General features: G+C 44.2%; 1 protein-coding gene across 1 annotated transcript in view; it reads left to right on the plus strand.

The window, feature by feature from the left end:
• LOC115172096 (AT-rich interactive domain-containing protein 1B) overlaps window positions 1-20,311 on the plus strand; it is an 84,082-nt gene that overhangs the window by 45,359 nt on the left and 18,412 nt on the right. Inside the window, exons 6-9 of the mRNA XM_029729280.1 lie at window positions 4,175-4,308; window positions 13,227-13,330; window positions 19,564-19,725; window positions 19,875-20,084. Of these exons, the coding sequence (XP_029585140.1) occupies window positions 4,175-4,308; window positions 13,227-13,330; window positions 19,564-19,725; window positions 19,875-20,084 (610 nt within the window). The remainder of the gene's footprint in view (window positions 1-4,174; window positions 4,309-13,226; window positions 13,331-19,563; window positions 19,726-19,874; window positions 20,085-20,311) is intronic.

Below are 20,311 nucleotides of genomic sequence, written 5' to 3' on the forward strand. Positions count from 1 at the left end.
TCAAAGGAAATGGAAAAGGGGCAAAGAGAGAGAGAGAGAGAGAAAAGAGCACTTCAGGGTAAATCCTTGCCAAATAATTCATTTCTGACCTCCTTAGCAAGTAAATTTACTAAATAAATAAGAGCTGCTTGAATGTCAAGAATGCGTTTCTGCTGCCCCCAGCGTTGTGGCTCACAGGCAGCCTTGGCATCAGCACCAGCTAGGCTTTAATAAATGGCTTATCTCTCTCTCTCCGTCGGAGCTGTTTGATGTAAGGGGGGGGGGCTTTTCTCAGTATTTAATATGTTAAGGCTGTCCCTTCATTCGCTGTTTTATTTTAGATTATGTTTGGGTTTAGTCAGGCAGTCAGACAGGCAGACACTAGCTGAGCTGGCTGCTTGGAATGAAGCTGGGGCTGAGGGCTGAGAGCTGAGGGCTGAGAGCTGAGGGCTGAGAGCTGAGGGCTGAGAGCTGAGGGCTGAGAGGTGAGGGCTGAGAGCTGAGGGCTGAGAGGTGAGGGCTGAGAGCTGAGGGCTGAGAGGTGAGGGCTGAGAGGTGAGGGCTGAGAGGTGAGGGCTGAGAGCTGAGGGCTGAGAGGTGAGGGCTGAGAGGTGAGGGCTGAGAGCTGAGGGCTGAGAGGTGAGGGCTGAGAGGTGAGGGCTGAGAGGTGAGGGCTGAGAGGTGAGAGGTGAGGGCTGAGAGGTGAGGGCTGAGATCTGAGGGCTGAGAGGTGAGGGCTGAGAGGTGAGGGCTGAGAGCTGAGGGCTGAGAGGTGAGGGCTGAGAGCTGAGGGCTGAGAGGTGAGGGCTGAGAGGTGAGGGCTGAGAGCTGAGGGCTGAGAGGTGAGGGCTGAGAGGTGAGGGCTGAGAGCTGAGGGCTGAGAGGTGAGGGCTGAGAGGTGAGGGCTGAGAGGTGAGGGCTGAGAGGTGAGAGGTGAGGGCTGAGAGGTGAGGGCTGAGAGCTGAGGGCTGAGAGGTGAGGGCTGAGAGGTGAGGGCTGAGAGGTGAGGGCTGAGAGGTGAGGGCTGAGGGCTGAGAGCTGAGAGCTGAGGGCTGAGAGCTGAGAGCTGAGGGCTGAGAGGGAGCTGCCTTGAGAGCAGATTGTGCCCATATATAATTCATATTGTTCATACCCTCCCACTGACTACACCAGGCAACCCCCCCCTTCTCTCTCTCTCACCACAGTCTCTCTTTTTTTCTCTATTTTTCTCTCACTCTCCCTTTCTCTCTCTCACCAGGCAGGGGTGTCAGAGAGTGGTGTAGCTGGGTATTAATAGGGGCAGGATGGTGGAGGTGGCAGTACCCCTCTTTTCTTCCTGCCACACTACATTCACTCACTTTTGTAGCAGTGAGTGTTTTTCTAGTGGACAGCCAGGAAGGGGACTTTGACACTGACACTTTAGTGCTGGTCTGGATCTGTCTGTGTGACTGCAGCTGGCTGTCTCGCACCTGGTAACCATGGCAGCCCTTGGCAACGGCCCTCTCTTTCTCTCTCCCCGGGCGTGCTCAGAGACAGGCCTCCTCGGATGTCCTTCACACATGTGGGCAGAATACTAAGGACAGGGAGCAGAGCTCCATGCAGGAGGACGTGGGGAGAAAGAGAGACAGACAGACAGGGAGACAGGACTGGGGCTGGGACTGACTGCAGGGCTGCTCATTTAAATACAACAGTGATTACTAATCTGTTTATCTGATTGAAAGCACATATTCTTTTTCTCAGATTATTTCAGTGGCTCTAAATTTGGCTAACGCCTCATGAGAGCATTATTCATAATGTTTTGCGCTGGTAGTAATGCCCTAGTGCTTTCTGTCTGTTATTTCTGGGCTTCAACTAAATCCACATTTTATGGTTAGGGACAGGAGTTTTTCCTGACTTCATGGTACAACTTGCCGCCTCACAGATTCACTTGAAAGCAGTGTCAACTCAGCAGGAACTTTTTGAGAAGCAGATAAACAAAACAGCTGGGCTGTTTATCACTGTGTTCTCCCGAGCTTCAGCAACACTGCACAACAAGCTGAGAGAGAGAGAAAGAGAGAGCGAGAGAGAGAGCTAGAGAGAGAGGGTGCTGCTGGGTTTGATGCTTCTCTGTGAGAGGAGCTCAGTTTCCCCTCAACCGTCTCCTAGCACACGCTACAATGACTACTGGATGCTACAGTACAGCTTGCGCTGTGAGCTGGAACCCCCCCCCTTACTGTCTCACCAGGGACACTTACAGTACTCTCTTTTTACTATCTTTTCCTCTCTCTGCTCTCTCACTCTCTTGCTGTTTTCTCTCCCTCTTGGTGGTGTTCTCTCTTTTATCTCTCTCTCTCTCTCAATCCCTCCCTCCCTCCCTCTCTGCTTTCCCCTCATTCTCTGCAGCAACAGGGTGTTTCTCCTCAGCGAAGGTGCCCGAGAGCAAGATAAATGCGCTGGGCCTTTTTTGATAGCAGCACATGCATACATTAAGTGTGATTAAACGGCCTGCGTTCCCTCCATCAAGTGTTTCCTAATGGCCTTTTTTATGACATGATTTAGTAATAATGGACTAGCGCCACAGTCAACCTCCACTTTGTTGTTGATGTTTTTTATTACAGTATCCACATGGTGTTTTTCTGTAAGGGCCGATGTAGGATTTAGATGCAGTATAGAGAAATAGCACTTTCCGGAACAGAAAATATCTACTCAGACACGCCATGGTAATGGTAATGACACAATGATAACCTATCAATTACTTATTTGTTTCTTCTGGATTTATTAAAACTATCAACACTTTGCACCATGTGGTAACATGTTAGCTACAAATTGGGTTGCATTCTTTGAAGTAAGTAACAGAAAATACCCAATGATGCCACATCATTTCCTTGTAAATACCAGGCAAATCCCATAAAAGTCCCGTAAAATAAAGTGCTGCCAAGAAACGGTCCATAACAGGCAGGATGTGATTGATGTGAGTGTATGTTGTTGTCTGTGAGCCATGGTTTTCCTTGTGATTACAGGCCCATACAGGGATTACATACAGTATGTATCATCACACATGCTCTAGGACTAATTGCATCTGTGAGATTAGATTACTGAGAGGTTTACCAAACCCAGCCCTCCCTCTGCCGGGTTAGTCACTGTCTCACATCCAATACATTGTGCTATTGTTGTCCTCCCCTGCTTGGGGAAGTTCAGTTCTTTTGACTGACTGACTGACTGACACAAATCCAGATTAGGATTTTTTTTTCTAATTGTCCGCATGCACAGTGTTTAGAGTTACACTAAAATAAATATCTTCTTTTATTAAGACAATGATTCAACCATCAGGTCTCCATATTCAACAGAAAGGCAGGGGTTTTACTTTGACCTTATGTCCGTGTGGTATTTTAACACAAAGCTGTCCCCACTACTACTACTACTTCTACTGTCAACCCATGTCCCTTAAATAACCTTAGTCTTCTCTACTGTCAAGGAAATTATCCACCACAGATGAGGGGATGTTCTGTGCTCCTACCTCTCTCCTTTCTCTCATTATTCAGGAGATTATTTGGACCAGCAGGAAGTAGTTTGTCCAACTGCTATACATCCTGGTGCGCTGTCTTTTGAGTTGGTACAGGGTTGCTACAGAGCTAGCCTGGTACAGGGTACAGGGTACAGGGTATGGAGCGGTGGCGGACGGTGGCCATGGGTGTCCGTCTGCTGTTGGTTGTGGTTCAGCAGGTTTCTGATAAGCCCTCTGATGTCCTCCCAACACGCCGTGATGCGACGCGGCAAGGAGAAAGCATGGGATTGATTTCAGCCGTTGCCATGGCAACAAATAACATGATCCTCTCCAGAAGCACACCTTAATTAGTTAAATTATTACTTTGGGTGGAGAGGAGAGAGAGAGAGAGGAGAGGATGGATGAGAAGAGGAGGGGTGAGGGATTTGCAAGGGAGTAGAGGAAGGATGGGAGGATGAAACGGCTTTCTATTCTGCTCTTGATCACACACTTGCTTTTAAAGAGAGATTTTGTCTTTTTTTCAAGGAAATGTGCCTCTACATTTTCAGGATGATGGTTTATACAGTACCGAAACGTATAAGCATATCCTCTGACTGGCATGGCCTTATAGGCTTGCAATAGATGCAGAAAGTCTAATCTATTACAGAGGCTTTTCTACTCATTTCTCTCCACACCAAGTATCCAGGTCCGGTCTTTCCTCTCTAACCAGACCCTTGTCTCTGTGTGTCCCAGACAGGGCAGCTACCCAGGCCCTGGCATGAACCTGATGGGAACAGCAGGATCTGGAGCCCCCTACAACCAGTCACCAGGCAACAACGCAGGCATGGGTACACCACAGGGTCCGCCCTACAACATGCCACCCTCAGGTAAGACCTGGATAGACTAACAAGGTATCCCACAGCAACCAGTAGTGAACAGTCTAAAAGGGGTGCGATTTAACTTTACTCTTTTATAGTCTTCAGTTTGACAGACTTCTAACAGCACTGTTCATATCAGTGTCTATACTACAACAAACTAATCTGTTGTGGCGTTTTTAATAATCTAAGTAATAGCAGAAGGTTAGGAGAGATGCCAGAGCTCTGCTCACTTTAAAGCTATCAAAATCAATCAAGCATTTTATCTCTAGTAATGTTATGCCAGTTGGCCAAGGCGCTCCAGATTAGTGTTTTAGGAAATGGCTCAAACAGCAACAGAACTAATCCAATGCCAGAACCTGTGTTTGTGATGTTGTTGTTCTTTGAAGAGAGTGACAGAGAGAGAGAGAGAGAGAGAGATCGAGCGACACCGACTGACCGAAGGAGAGGGATGGACAGAGAGAGAGAGACTGAAAGACAGCAAGACAAAGAGAGAGTGACTGTTCTGAAGCTGGTTAATTTCCTGCAGGCAGTTCTGTTCTGTTAATTCTCTTGTTCAGTTGACCCTCTTGAGAGCAGATTAATGCAGTGCGCCCCTCTTCCCTGCCCTTCACCCCGCTGCGTTGTGCTAAACGCACCTCAGAGAATGCAAGTCTCTAAATGAAAAGAGCTTTCTGCGCGGCCTTACAAAACTAAATATCAGCCTGCATGACATTTGGAAGACATCAAATGAACTGCAGTGCCAAGGTTCTTGAAAACTCATCTCTGTTGCCCCTGGGGTTGCTAAAAAAAAGCTATTCGTTTCACATAGTGCTGAGCACCGAGCTGAAAAGTCAAATAAAGGGACGAACCTTGGGACTCTTTGCATGCAGGGACACTTTCTAATCAATAGGAAAATATACATTCAGTCCACACTCGAGAAGTATGTAAGGATGGGCGTTGCACGTTTTTTTGACTGTTCGAGTACTCGACTGAAAATCGAATCTATTTTTTTAACACAATAATGACAAAGCAAAAACAGGTTTTTAGACATTTTTGCAAATGTATTAAAAATAAAAAACGTAAATATTATATAAGTATTCAGTATTCAGACCCTTTACTTAGTACTTTGTTGAAGCACCTTTGTCAGTGATTACAGCCTTGAGTCTTCTTGGGTATGACGCTATAAGCTTGGCACACCTGTATTTGGGGAGTTTCTCCCATTCTTCTCTGCAGATGCTCTCAAGCTCTGTCAGGTTGGATGAGGAGCGTTGTTGCACAGCTATTTTCAGGTCTCTCCAGAGATGTTAGATCGGGTTCAAGTCCGGGCTCTGGCTGGGCCACTCAAGGACATTCAGAGACTTGTTCCAAAGCCACTCCTGCGTTGTCTTGGCTGTGTGCTTAGGGTCATTGTCCTGTTGGAAAGTGAACCTTCGCCCCAGTCTGAGGTCCTGTGTGCTCTGGAGCAGGTTTTTATCAAGGATCTCTCTGTACTTTGCTCCGTTCATCTTTCCCTCGATCCTGACTAGTCTTCCAGTCCCTGCCGTTGAAAAACCATGCTTCACCGTAGGGATGGTGCCAGGTTTCTTCCAGACGTGATGCTTGGCATTCAGGCCAAAGAGTTCAATCTTGGTTTAATCAGACCAGAGAATCTTGTTCATCGTGGTCTGAGAGTGCTTTAGGTGCCTTTAGTAAAACTCCAAGCGGGCTGTCATGTGCCTTTTACTGAGGAGTGGATTCCATCTGGCCACTCTAACATAAAGGCCTGGTTAGTGGAGTGCTGCAGATATGGTTGTCCTTCTGGAAGGTTATCCCATCTCCACAGAGGAACTCTGGAGCTCTGTCAGAGTGACCATCGGGTTCTTGGTCATCTCCCTGACCTCACCTCACCTTCTTCCATTTAAGAACGATGGAGGCCACTGTATTCTTGGGGACCTTCAATGCTGCAGAAATGTTTTGGTAACCTTACACAGATCTCTGCCTCGACTCAATCCTGTCTCGGAGCGCTACGGACAATTCCTTCAACATCATGGCTTGGTTTTTGCTCTGACATGCACTGTCAACTGGAACCTTATATAGACAGGTGTGTGCCTTTCCAAATCATGGCCAATCAATTGAATTCACCACAGGTTACCAGTGCGAAGTGCCTGGAACAGTTATCATATTTGTCACATGCACCGAATACAACAACAGTTGTAGACTTGACTGTGAAATGCTTATGAGCCCTTTCCCAACAATGCAGAGTTAAAAAGTAAGAAAACAATTATAATAAAACGCAAATAAAAAAGGAAATAGTAACACAATAAAATAACAATACAAGCTAGTTAATTCTGTCCCCGAGGGCCCTCACAGTGTTCTATAGGAGCACCATCGAGTGTGTACTGTCGGGCTGCATCTCAGCCTGGTACGGCAACTCCACCGCCGTGGCGAAAATCAAACACTGCATTCCACAGTAAAAACCTTATACCAATATTCAAGCGTGGTGATGGTAGTGTGATGGGTTGGGAATGCTTTGTTGCCTTAGAACCTGGACAACTTCCATGAATAGAAGGAACCATGAATTCTGCTCTGTATCAGAGAATTCTACAGAAGAATGTCAGTGAAGACATTTGCCAGATAACAGCCTGTTAACCTGTTCAAAAGTCTTACTCACATCGGCTACGGAGAGCGTGATCACACAGTCATCCAGAACAGCAGGTGCTCTCATGTATGGTTAAGTTTTGCTTTCCTCGAAGTGAGCATAGAAGGTATTTATCTCATCTGGTAGGCTTGCGTCACTGGACAGCTCACGGCTGGGTTTCCCTTTGTAATCTATGATAGTTTGCAAGCCCTGCCACATCCAATGAGCACCAGAGCCAGTGTAGTAGTATTTGATCTTGGTCCTGTATTGAAGCTTTGCCTGTTTAATGGTTCATTAGAGGGCATAGTGGGATGTGTTTCAAGCGTTTGGAGTGGTGCAGCCGTCTAAGGCACTGCATCTCAGTGCTAGAGGTGTCACTACAGACACCCTGGTTTGAATCCAGGCTGTATCACATCTGGCCATGATTGGGAGTCCCATAGGGCGGCGCACAATTGTCCCAGCATTGTCCGGGTTTGGCCGGTGTAGGCCATCATTGTAAATAATAATTTGTTCTTAATAACTGACTTGCCTAATTAAGTAAAGGTCAAATAAATAGTGTCCCACTCCTTGAAAGTGGAAGCTCTAGCCTTTAGCTCAGTGCGAGTCTTGCCTGTAATCCATGGCTTCTGGTTGGGACATGTACATACGTACGGTCACTGTGGCTACGACGTTGTTGATGCACTTATTAATGAAGCCTGTGACTGATGTGGTAAATTCCTCAGTGCCATGGGATGAATCTCAGAACATATCCCAGTCTGTACTAGTGAAACAGTCCTGTAGCATCTGCTTCATTGGACCACTTCCGTGTTGAGCGTGTCACTGGTACTTCCTGTTTGAGTTTTTACTTGTGAGCAGGAATCACGAGTATAGAATTATAGTCAGATTTGAAAAAAACTTGAGAGCTTCGTATGCTTCTCTGTGTGTGGAGTAAAGGTTTTTTTGCCTGTAGTTGCGCAGGTGAAATACTGGTAGAAATAAGGTAAAACAGATTTCAGTTTTCCTGCATTATAATCATCGGCCACTAGGAGCGCCACCTCTGGATGAGCATTTTCTTGTTTGCTTATGGCCCTATACAGTTCGCTGAGTGCGGTTTTAGTGCCCGCACTGGTTTGTGGTGGTAAATAGACAGCTACAAAAAATGTCGATCAAAACTCTCTTGGTAAATAGTATGGTCTACAGCTTATCATGAGGTATTCTTACTCAAGTGAGCAGAACTTCGAGACTTCCTTAATATTAGAAATTGCACACCAGCTGTTGTTAACAAAGGAACAAACACCCCCTCCCCTGAGTTTCTCCGATCCCGCTGTTCTGTCCTGCCGATGTATAGAAAAACCAGCTAGATTTACATTTTCCATGTCCTTGTTCAGCCACGACTTGGGGAAACATAGGATATTACAATTCTTCAGATCACATTGATAGGATAGTCTCAAATAGAGCTCGTCCAGTATTCTCCACTGATTGCAAGTTAGCCAACAGAACGGAGGGCAGAGGCAGTTTATCCATTGTCCGATGTAGTCTTGTCAGGTATCCCGCACACTGGCCTCTATAGCGCCTCTTTTTCCGAGTGTCTTGGATTTGCGCCTCATCCGTGACAATCAATATGTCCTTCACCTCCAACTCTTTGAAGTCCTTATCCATATTGAGGTTAGTGATAGCTGTTCTGATGTCCAGAAGCTCTTTTCGGTCATAGGAAACGATGGCGGAAACATTATGTACAAAATAAGAAAAATATATTATGATAAGCACAAAAAAAACACTAAATAGCAAAATTGGTCAGGAGCCTGTAAAGCAGCTGCTATTCCCTCAAGCGCCATTTTGGAGGGGATAGCAGATGATCACTCTTGATTTATTCTCCCAGGGGGCTCCCGAGTGGCGCAGCGGCCTGAGGCACTGCATCTCAATGCAAGAGGCATCACTACAGTCCCACGTTCGAATCCAGGCTGAATCACATCGGGCTGTGATTGGGAGTCCCATAGGGAGGTGCACAATTGGCCCAGCGTCGTCCGGGTTTATCCCCTCCAAAATGGCGCTTGAGGGAATAGCAGCTGCTTTACAGGCTCCTGACCAATTTTGCTATTTAGTGTTTTTTTTGTGCTTATCATAATATATTTTTCTTATTTTGTACATAATGTTTCCGCCATCGTTTCCTATGACCGAAAAGAGCTTCTGGACATCAGAACAGCTATCACTAACCTCAATATGGATAAGGACTTCAAAGAGTTGGAGGCCATCATTGTAAATAAGAATTTGTTCTTAACTGACTTGCATAGTTAAATAAAAGTTAAATAAAAATTTGAAACAGGGCTCAAACTAATGTTTTTGCATCAGTGTGGAACCTGTCTATGTTTAGGGGGTTGTAGTCAGGGCTAACCAGTTGTAAATGGCTCTAGTAGTTCACAAAGCTTAAGCAGAAAATAGGTCGGGACGCAATTATTCCAAAACTGCAGCTCGTTGTTGGAACACATATTTTCTTACTTCAATTAACTAGTCCATTTTGAATTTGTGATAAAACTGTCATCATTTGGCAAGCAATGTAGCTTCTGTATCCCATCAGTTAGGCATGTTTTTATTGACATTTATTTCTGTAGGCCTAATGGGAGTTTGTGTGCACACTCAGCATTCGTGTGTGGAGGGAGTGGTCGGAATGCAATTGAGTGAATGAGACAAGGAGGGGAAAGGGAATTTATGGAGAAGAACGGTGTGATTCTTGGCTTGGTTTCTTTTTTGTTGTGCCCTGCAAATGCACATGTACAAATGGAACACTGGAGTCAAAGCAAATTAACGTTGTCTTCAAGTCAAAATGTAGCTTGTCTGTTCGGGCAGCCACAAAGGGTTAAAGATCGAGCTTTGACGTCCATTTCAGTACTTTAGTACTTGATTACTTGATGTGTTGCACAAAAACATTAGCTATCTAGTCAGCAATACTGAGAGAATGCAATGGTATTTCATTGGAAAGTTAATTTCTTTCTTAAGCAATACCTTATTCATTTAAAAAATATATTTTGCCTTCATTCCTTTTGAGAAGAATCCCTGAATACCTTTCTCCATTATCCAGGACTGTGCGTTGGCTTGAGAACAGCTAAGTCTATGGCTCTGTGTGTGCCTATTACAGAGACAAGATGTAGTGAAATGGCTACAATGACAAAGACTGATACCCCCATTAACTCCTTATATACACTGAGTGTACAAAACATTAAGAACAGCTGCTCTTTCCACGACATAGACTGACCAGGATAATCCAGGTGAAACTATGATCCCTTATTGATGTCACTTCAATCAGGGTAGATGAAGGGGAGGAGACAGGTAAAAAAATAATCATTTTTAATCCTTGAAACAATTGAGAAATAGATTGTGTATGTGTGCCATTCAGAGGGTGAATGGGCAAGACAAAATATTTAAGTGCTTTTGAACGGGGTGTGGTGGTCGGTGCCAGGCGCACTGGTTTGTGTCAAGAACTGTAACGCTGCTGGGTTTTTCACGCTCAACAGTTTCGTGTGTATCAAGAATGGTCCACTACCCAAAGGACATCCAGCCAACATGACACAACAGTGGGAAGCATTGGAGTCAACATGGGCCAGCATCCCTGTGGAATGCTTTCAACACTTTGTAGAGTCCATGTCCCAACGAATTGAAGCTGTTCTGAGGGCAAAAGGGGGTGCAACTCAATATTAGGAAGGTGTTCTTAATGTTTTGTTCACTCAGTATATATGCTATGTAAAGATTGCTCCTTATACACTAGACATTCATATGCACTCATACTGTATGTTTCACTCAAAGGTTGGGCAGGTGGATTCATGATGCACCAATGTCAGAGTAGGGTAGTGTAGAGTAGAGTAGAGTAGAGTAGAGTAGTGTAGAGTAGAGTAGAGTAGAGTAGGGTAGTGTAGAGTAGAGTAGAGTAGAGTAGGGTAGTGTAGAGTAGAGTAGAGTAGGGTAGTGTAGAGTAGAGTAGAGTAGAGTAGGGTAGAGTAGGGTAGGGTAGAGTAGAGTAGGGAGAGTAGAGTAGAGTAGGGTAGGGGTAGAGCAGAGTAGAGTAGAGTAGAGTAGAGTAGAGTAGAGTAGAGTAGAGTAGAGTAGAGTAGGATAGAGTAGAGTAGAGTAGAGTAGAGTAGAGTAGAGTAGAGTAGGGTAGTGTAGAGTAGAGTAGAGTAGAGTAGAGTAGAGTAGAGTAGAGTAGGGTAGGGTAGAGTAGAGTAGGGAGAGTAGAGTAGAGTAGGGTAGGGGTAGAGCAGAGTAGAGTAGAGTAGAGTAGAGTAGGATAGAGTAGAGTAGAGTAGAGTAGAGTAGAGTAGAGTAGAGTAGAGTAGGGTAGGGTAGAGTAGAGTAGAGTAGAGTAGAGTAGGGTAGGGTAGAGTAGAGTAGAGTAGGGTAGAGTAGAGTAGAGTAGGATAGAGTAGAGTAGAGTAGAGTAGGATAGAGTAGAGTAGATTAGGGTAGAGTAGAGTAGAGTGGAGTGGAGTCTTTATTATCCACAGGGGGAAATTCATTCACATGCACCAATGCCTTTTCTAATGTGTAAATTGTTTGTAATTGTGTAGGGTAGAGTAGGGTAGAGAGTAGGGTAGGGTCGAGTAGAGAAGAGTAGAGTAAAGTAGGGTAGGGTAAAGTAGAGTAGAGTAGAGTAGAGTAGAGTAGAGTAGAGTAGAGTAGAGTAGAGTAGAGTAGAGTAGGGTAGGGAAGGGTAGTGCAGGGTAGTGTAGAGTAGAGTAGGGTAGGGTAGGGTAGAGTAGAGTACGGTAGAGTAGAGTAGAGTAGAGTAAGGTAGGGTAGGGTAAGGTAAAGTAGAGTAGAGTAGGGTAGGGAAGGGTAGTGCAGGGTAGTGTAGAGTAGAGTAGGGTAGAGTGGAGTAGAGTAGAGTAGTGTGGGGTCGAGTAGAGTAGAGTAGAGTAGGGTAGAGTAGAGTAGGGTAGGGTAGAGTAGAGTAGGGTAGGGTAGAGTAGAGTAGAGTAAGGTAGGGTGGAGTAGAGTAGAGTAGGGTAGTGCAGGGTAGTGTAGAGTAGAGTAGGATAGAGTAGAGTAGAGTAGAGTAGAGTAGGGTAGGGTAAGGTAAGGTAAAGTAGAGTAGGGTAGGGAAGGGTAGTGCAGGGTAGAGTAGAGTAGAGTAGAGTAGAGTAAGGTAGGGTAGAGTAGAGTAGGGTAGGGTAGAGTAGGGTTGGGTAGAGTCGAGTAAGGTGGGGTCGGGTAGGGTAGAGTAGAGTAGAGTAGGGTAGAGTAGAGTAGAGTAGGGTAGGGTGGTGTAGGGTAGTGTAGGGTAGAGTAGAGTAGGGTAGGGTAGAGTAGAGTAGAGTAGAGTGGAGTAGGGTAGAGTAGGGTAGGGTAGAGTAGGGTAGGGTAGAGTAGGGTAGAGTGGAGTAGGGTAGGGTTGTGTAGGGTAGGGTGGAGTAGAGTAGAGTAGAGTAGGGTAGAGTAGAGTAGAGTAGGGTAGGGTAGAGTAGAGTGGGGTAGGGTATGGTATGGTGGGGTAGGGTAGAGTAGGGTAGTGTAGAGTAGAGTAGGGTAGAGTAGGGTAGAGTAGGGTAGGGTGGTGTAGAGTAGGGTAGAGTAGAGTAGGGTGGGGTAGGATAGGGTAGAGTAGGGTAGGGTAGAGTAGAGTAGAGTAGGGTAGGGTAGGGTAGTATAGGGTAGAGTAGGGTCGAGTAGATTAGGGTAGGGTTGGGTAGAGAAGAGTAGAGTAGAGTCGAGTAGGGTAGAGTAGGGTAGAGGAGAGTAGGGTGGGGTAGGGTAGAGTAGGGTAGTGTAGGGTAGGGTAGGGTAGGGTAGGGTTGATTAGAGTAGGGTAGAGTAGGGTAGAGTAGAGTAGGGTAGGGTTGTGTAGGTTAGGGTGGAGTAGAGTAGGGTATAGTAGATTAGAGTAGAGTAGGGTAGGGTAGAGTAGAGTGGGGTAGTGTAGAGAAGAGTAGAGTAGGGTAGAGTAGAGTAGGGTAGGGTGGGGTAGAATAGGGTAGAGTAGAGTAGAGTAGAGTAGAGTAGAGTAGAGTAGAGTAGGGTAGAGTAGGGTCGAGTGGGGCCGAGTAGAGTAGGGTAGGATGGGTAGAGTAGGGTAGGGTAGAGAAGAGTAGAGTCGAGTAGGGTAGGGTTGTGTAGGGTAGGGTAGAGTAGAGTAGGGTAGGGTTGTGTAGGGTAGGGTAGGGTTGGGTAGAGTTGAGTTGGGTAGGGTAGAGTAGGGTAGGGTTGGGTAGAGTAGAGTAGGGTAGAGTAGGTAGAGTAGGGTAGAGTTGAGTTGGGTAGAGTGGAGTGCAGTCTTTATTATCCACAGGGGGAAATTCATTCACATGCACCAATGCCTTTTCTAATGTGTAAATTGTTTGTAATTGTTGTTCCCTCCATGTAGGGGCCGTGGGGATGGCTGTGAGTGGGATGATGAATCCTGATGGGAAGCAGAAAACAGGTGGCAAGGAGGAGAACATGCCCACCAATGAACCTCCAAAACTCAAGGTACAACCTCTCCCTCTCTTTCTCTATCAATCTGTCTCTCTTTCCCTCTCTCTTGCTCTCTCTCTCCCCCGTTCTCTCTCTCCCCCTCTCTCTTTCTCCCCCGCTTTCTCTCTCTCTCGCTCTCTATCTATCTCTTTCTCTCACATTCACTTGCTCTCTCTCCAGCTTGCTCTCACTCTCTCTGTCTCTCTCTCTCTCTCTGTCTCTCTCTCTCTCTCTGTCTCTTTCTCTCTCTCGTGCGCGCTCTGTTGAAACACTAATGAACTAAAGGCATCTGATCAGCATATGCTGCATCAGCACAGCAGGCAGAGTTTTGTTTTCTTGCCATATTTAATGATTTGTTTAACATTTACAGTTAATAATATTTTCTCGCTTTGTTTTTGCCCTCAGCTCTCTTCCTTGTTGATGTTTTGGCAGCTATACTGCAAAGAGGATGTTTAGCGTCTCACACACATGCACACACACACACACACACACCAGGGGTGGGCTCAGTTCGAATTAAAGTCAGTCAAAAATTTCTTTTATTTTCAGTGACTTCTCAATAAACTGAAAAGGAGAAAATATTCATTCCAAAAATGTTTCCTTTCCATTTTTTACAAATTCAAATCACTTCCTGCATTGACTGACTTCAATTCGAATTGACTCCAACCCTGACACACACACACACACACACACACACACACACACACACACACACACACACACACACACACACACACACACACACACACACACACACACACACACACACACACACACAGACACACACACTGTACTCGCTCCTCTCCACAGCCCAACCCACCATATTGCTGACTTCTCACTTCTCCCAAATGCAGCTGAGCTCAACAACAGCTTTGCTCTTTGGCTCTTTCCATTCCTGCCATTTGTGTTGCCCCTATCATTTCTGTGAAAATCCCTGTCTTTGCTGATAATAGTGTGTTGGGTGTTGAATTATTGAAGGCAGTCAAAGCTGTGTGAAGACCCCCAGAGCTCCCTGAAAAGATGATGTGTCTGTACTCTGTACTAACAAGGCAAAGCCTTTGTCTCCCTGTTCTGCTAGACTGGGAGAGAGTGAGTGAGAGAGAGAGAGAGAGAGAGAGCACGGCAAGGTTCTGCTGACATATGCAATCTGTCACTGAAACTCTCAAACACAAACCTGTACACCGACCTGGAGCGTTTGTTCCCTGTATTCTGAGTAGTCAGGACTCTCTCTTTCTTTCTTTATTTCATTCTCTCTCTCAATTCATTTCAATTCAATTTAAGGGCTTTATTGGCATGGGAAACATACTGTATTTTAACATTGCCAAAGCAAGTGAAGTAGATAATAAACAAGAAAAATCCAAGTTTATCTAACTCTTTTATCTAACTCTAAATCTATCTTTTTGTAAAAACATGCTGAAAAATCCAGGAGCTCATGTGCTCATGACCTCTCTTTCTCTCTCTCTCTCTCTCTCTCTCTCTCTCTCTCTCTCTCTCTCTCTCTCTCTCTCTCTCTATCTCTCTCTCTCACACACACACTCTCTCTTGCTGTCGCTCTATTGCTCCCACTGTCGCTGTCTCTCACTGTCGCTGTCTCTCACTCTCGCTGTCTCTCTCACTCTCACTGTCTCGCTCTCTCACTCTTTCTGGTTTGCTGAGTGTTTCTGATGCACACAGCAGTTTGCAAGAGGCCTCACTTTCTGTTCACACACAGTCAGGGTTGGAGTGAAAGTATGGGTGAGGAAAGAACAGAGCAATACACGAATACATTCCGCTCTGTCTCTATCGCTAACGGTACGTTTCGACCAGAAGTGGTGCCTCCGCTTGACAACTCTTCACTGCAAAAGGTTGTCCGCTTCGTGGGCGTGGGCGTATGCGGGAACCTATAGAGAGTAAGTAAGTAAGTAAATACATTTTGAAAAAAAACAAAAAACGATGTATTATTAGCTAGCTAGCTAGTTAGCTACAGCAGGCCACTGTGTGTAGGCTAATGAGCTGCTTATTAGCTATCTAGCTAGCCAACTTTACATATTATAGCTAAGTGAAATATCATCAGCTAGTTAACTTCATATTAGCTTAGCTTGCTATCTTGATGTAAGCCTATTTATCATTGTAAATTAAAAACTCATGCCCCAAATGAATTTATAGATAACAGCAATGGAAGAGGGTGAAAGGATTTTCTGCTCCACTTAGTCAGTGCTGTCTAATTGTAATAAAATGAAGCCTGTTTCTTTGTGATGTCTGTCCTCAGATATGGAGAGCTGCAAAAGCCTGTCTATAGATGAAGAGGTCCCAGTGAATGTCCCAGGAGACTGCTGGCATATCCTTGTATGCCATGAGTTGTATGTGTACTTATGTTAGTAAATGTTTTATACAACATTACAGTTAAAAGTCACACATAATGTAGGCTACAAATGTATTACAACTGTAGCAGGCCAATCCTTCTCCTAGAGGTATGCTGGGTGTGCAGGCTTCTGTTCCAGCTCAGCACTAACACTCCTGATTCAACTTGTAAAACCTAATGAGTTTATAATAATGTGTATTATTTCTGTGCTGGAATAGAAGTTTTCTCACTCAGTAGATCAGGAAGTGGAACAAGGTTGGCCACCTCTGGTAGGGACTGTCGTGACGTGGCTATCATTGAAGTGACGACTGTTATTTTATTAAATCAATTAACTATGTTTAATTATTAGACATGACTAAATTAATCATGTAACAATTAACTCATTAGCAATCTTGGGGCACCACGGGAAAAGTTAGTTTAATGAGTTAGCGTTTCCCGAATTAACTCAAGAATATATCAAAATATATCTTTGTCATACCAGTCATCCATTAATTATTATTACCTCATATCAGTTTCATTCTGAAAGTCGTTGACTTCATAAATCTGCAGGAACCCTAGTCTAAATGATGATTCAGCGATACACAAATTGGCTTAATTATTTATTTACTAACTAACTAAAGAATCACACAGAAATACATAAACACACACAGTATAGGTTGAATTGATTACTAACATAATGCAATGAAAAGTCTCTAGTGGAATAACCCGATATGATGGCTTGTTACACAATGAAAGGGGGGGGGGAGAAAGAGCAGGAGAGACAGAGAGTGGGCTTATTGTACATACATGTGGAAAATACGCTCATCGTAAATACGGATATTTAGCATCCTAACAACCACTCATTCGGATGGATTTAGAAATGCAACACATATTTACACTTGTATGTCTTTGTCGTCTCTCTGTTGAAATCGCCCGGTCCGTCTATGGGGAGTCAGTTCGACAGAAGTCTCTGATTTGTCCACCAGAGGTCACAATATCCTTACAAGTTGTAGTAGTAGGCTTCTTTGTCTCGGAGTGTTCACTAGACAAGATCCTTCAGAGGTGGTCTTTGGTCGAGTTTACCAGACTAAAGTACTTAAACAGCTGCAGACTGAATGTTCTTGTGTAATCTAGAGAGTTTCTATCCATTTCGTGACATTCAGCTCATGCTGTCGGTCACGCTGGTCTGTATTGAAATTGCAACCATTTCAGCGTATTCAGCTCGCGCTGCACGTATACTGGTCTAATGTGTTAATTATTCAGCGAGTCCTTTTATGCACTCGCCTTGGAGGGCGGTTCCATCACATTGCCACAATGTCTGTGCTCACGTTGGCGTGGTTACTGACTTGGCAAAAGTTTATATGAAAAACAATTATCTCATTTAGAAGGCTAAAATCACATTTCATCTTCTCACAAATAGTTTCAAATTTAATCATATAAATTACAACATTTAGATGTAAATCTGATAACTGGGACATATACATTTGTAGAGTTACCGTTATCTTGTTATACCATCCTTAACGACATCACAAAACAATACACTTTTGACATGATTATTGTTTGGATCTCCACAAACCATTTCCCACATTTTTTATGTTACAAATATTGTTTCATTATCCACTTTTGGATATTGGAGTTTTGGCGGCAGATTCTCTCTCTACACACATCATATTCCTTTGTTCAGTACTGCCGGGCTAGAGAGAGAAAGTTTACGACTGGTCGTTACAGTTATAAAACTGGCCCACTTCCCCCCTTCCTCTCTGGTGGGAGAGAGGGGGGTGTCTCTCTTTTATCCTCACCCTGGAAGGAAAGTCATGACAGGACTTTTTTGTTCACCTAGAAATTATGCTTTAGTAATAGTAGTTTACTTACTAATGTCTAACATTTACAAACAAGTTAGATTATTTGTACATTCTGAAATTATATTTTGATTAATTTAATGTTGATTAATTGAAGTGAAGTTTTAAAACTTGTTTTAATTGTTAACTTAAAAACAATATTCAAGAAGAACTCGTGTCAATGTTCATTCATCACAGATCGCAATTTTGCAATAAAAAGGTGTGAAGGGGATCTGTCTCAAATTTGCTGTGTTACTTTGTTGCTTTCTCAAACTAACATTACCTTTTTGTCCAGATGTGAGCTCTCCAATCGGTTTTATTTGATTGTCACTCTGTCTCAGGATATCAGCCATGTGAACCCATTTTGCAGCTTATCATAATGGCATGCATCACCAATGCAGCCATAGGCCTACAATATGATGGCATAACTGGCCTAATGAACATGTGCAATCAATGTGCCCTTGTCATTGTACATCTGAAGCAGAGAAAAGCTAAACTCACACATCAATTGTATATTGTTGAGCTAGCTATATGTTCTCAATTTAAAAATTATACCAGTAGATAATGTATATGAGGCTAACCATAAGCCAGATTTTCTACATTATTTTTCTGACATGAAATTGTTTAGTGCAAATGCAACCCTAGGTACAGTACTGTACATGAAAATAAGGAGCTGACAATTTGTAGGGTAATTAAAATGTCAAAAAGGAAAATAAGGGGGCATGGGGAGCGTTGTAATTATACCTTGTTTATTTGCTGAGAATGATTTTAGAATACACAGACAAAATCAGAAGGTCAATGGCATGGAGGAGGATTGTAGAGATGTTGTTGTTGATGGTGGTTAAAGAGAGATTTGCACAACAATGTTTGCAATTCAAAGCCACAATTTCCTTTACCCAAAGTACCCAGTCATGTGTATGTCGTCCTATGTATTTTACAGGAAGTGAGCTTTCATCATCAATGTCATGACACAAGTATAATGAAAGAGCCATTAACTATAATATATGAACATTTTATTGTTATGATACTATAATCGAATTGGTAGCATATTACATGGGAAATGCATGCTAAGTGAATCATTAGCACTGTTATGTGTGTTACTGGTACTTTCTGGGCAAATTTGACTATTTAATTTACTCAACACATTCACAAATGCTGGGTTTGATCACAGTTTTGAGGTTTAGGTTGATCGAGGTTCATAACTAACTAGCAGCACAAGCAAACTTTGTTGTGCAAATCTCTCTTCACCCACCATCAACACCAACAGTCTCTGCAATCTTCTTGACCTTATGATTTTGTCTCTGTATTCTACACGCTTGTGTGATCTAGAACCTAAAAGGGTTCTTCGGCTGTCCCCATAGGAGAACCCTTTGAAGAACCCTTTTTGGTCCCAGGTAGAACACATTTGGTTCCAAGTAGAACCATTTTAGGTTTCAAATATAACTCTTTCCACAGCAAGTTCTACATGGAACCAGAAAGGATTTTACCTGGAATCGAAAACAGTTATCCTATGGGGACAGCCAAAGAACCCTTTTGGAACCCTTTTTTCTAAGAGTGTAGCGAAGCGAAATCATACAGAATTGGAAAACCAGACACAGCGATGATTGGCTTTCCTCCATCTCTTTTGGTTGTGCATGCCCGGAACTAATGACACGCAGAACTATGTTTCATGAACGGAAGATTTTCACGCAAACGTCTGCTCCCACCTGATTGGTTAATTGCAGCGGTGGCCGTGTTCAATTTGCATAAAGTAGAGCAGAGCTGAACTTTTTATATCGCTCCGCTAGCAGGGTTTGCGCCCCTCACCTTCCCACAATCCCCTGTGCATTGCTCCTTGTGCTCCCGTTGAAAATGAATGGGGGCGGAGCTTTGTCTGGCGAATTTGGAAGTGGTGGAAACCCTACATAACACTCAACAAGTGCTCACCCTTGTTTTTTGTCCTCCTTTTCTCTCTCTCTCTCTTTCTCTCTCTCTCTCTCTCTCTCTCTCTCTATATATATATATATATATATCGCTCTCTCTCTCTCGCTCTCTCTCCCTCTGTCTCTCTCTCCCTCTGTCTCTCTCTCTGTTTCTCTCTCTTTCTGTTACAGGATGGGCACAGTGGATCCCAGTGTGTCTCCCAGCCTACCACCCCTGGTGCCATGCCTGTCCCCTCTCCCCTGTCCCCCAGCCCAGCCAGCCTGTCCTCCTACCATGGGGATGACAGTGACAGCATTAGCAGCCCCGTCTGGCCAAAGACTCCCTCCAGCCCTGTATGACACGCCTCCTTACAATTTAACCAATATCTTCCAATGTTTTATTTCTTGTTGTTTTTTTCCAGTACGATGACTAATTTCAGTAGTTGTGTAAGTTTGCAAGGTTGGAGCTAATTCCATATCTCTCTCCATCTCTTCCGACTCAGAAGCTCAACTCGTCCACCATGACTAACGAGCGAATCACGCGCCTGTATGATATGGGTGGGGAGCCGGAGAGGCGTGGCTGGGTGGACCGGTACCTGTCCTTCATGGAGGAGAGGGGTACACCTGTCCTCCACCTTCCCGCCGTGGGCAAGAAGCCCCTGGACCTCTGCAGACTCTACATGGCTGTCAGGGAGATAGGGGGCCTAGCCATGGTGAGAGACAACCACTGAGTTCATTTCATTATGTCTTACAGGACTGAAATATACTGATTTATGTCTTACAGGACTGAAATATCAGTGCTTTTCTCATGTATTGCTGGACTGAAATACCGTAGCGCTATACACTATCGATGTGGTTTATTAGACTTGTCAATATCACTTATTTGGTAGTAGCTTTGAAGTGGGGAAAAGCAAATGTTTAGTAGTTCCAAGCCAGGATA

The sequence above is a fragment of the Salmo trutta genome, chromosome 33 (assembly GCF_901001165.1).
Source record: "Salmo trutta chromosome 33, fSalTru1.1, whole genome shotgun sequence".
Classification (NCBI taxonomy): Eukaryota; Metazoa; Chordata; class Actinopteri; order Salmoniformes; family Salmonidae; genus Salmo; species Salmo trutta.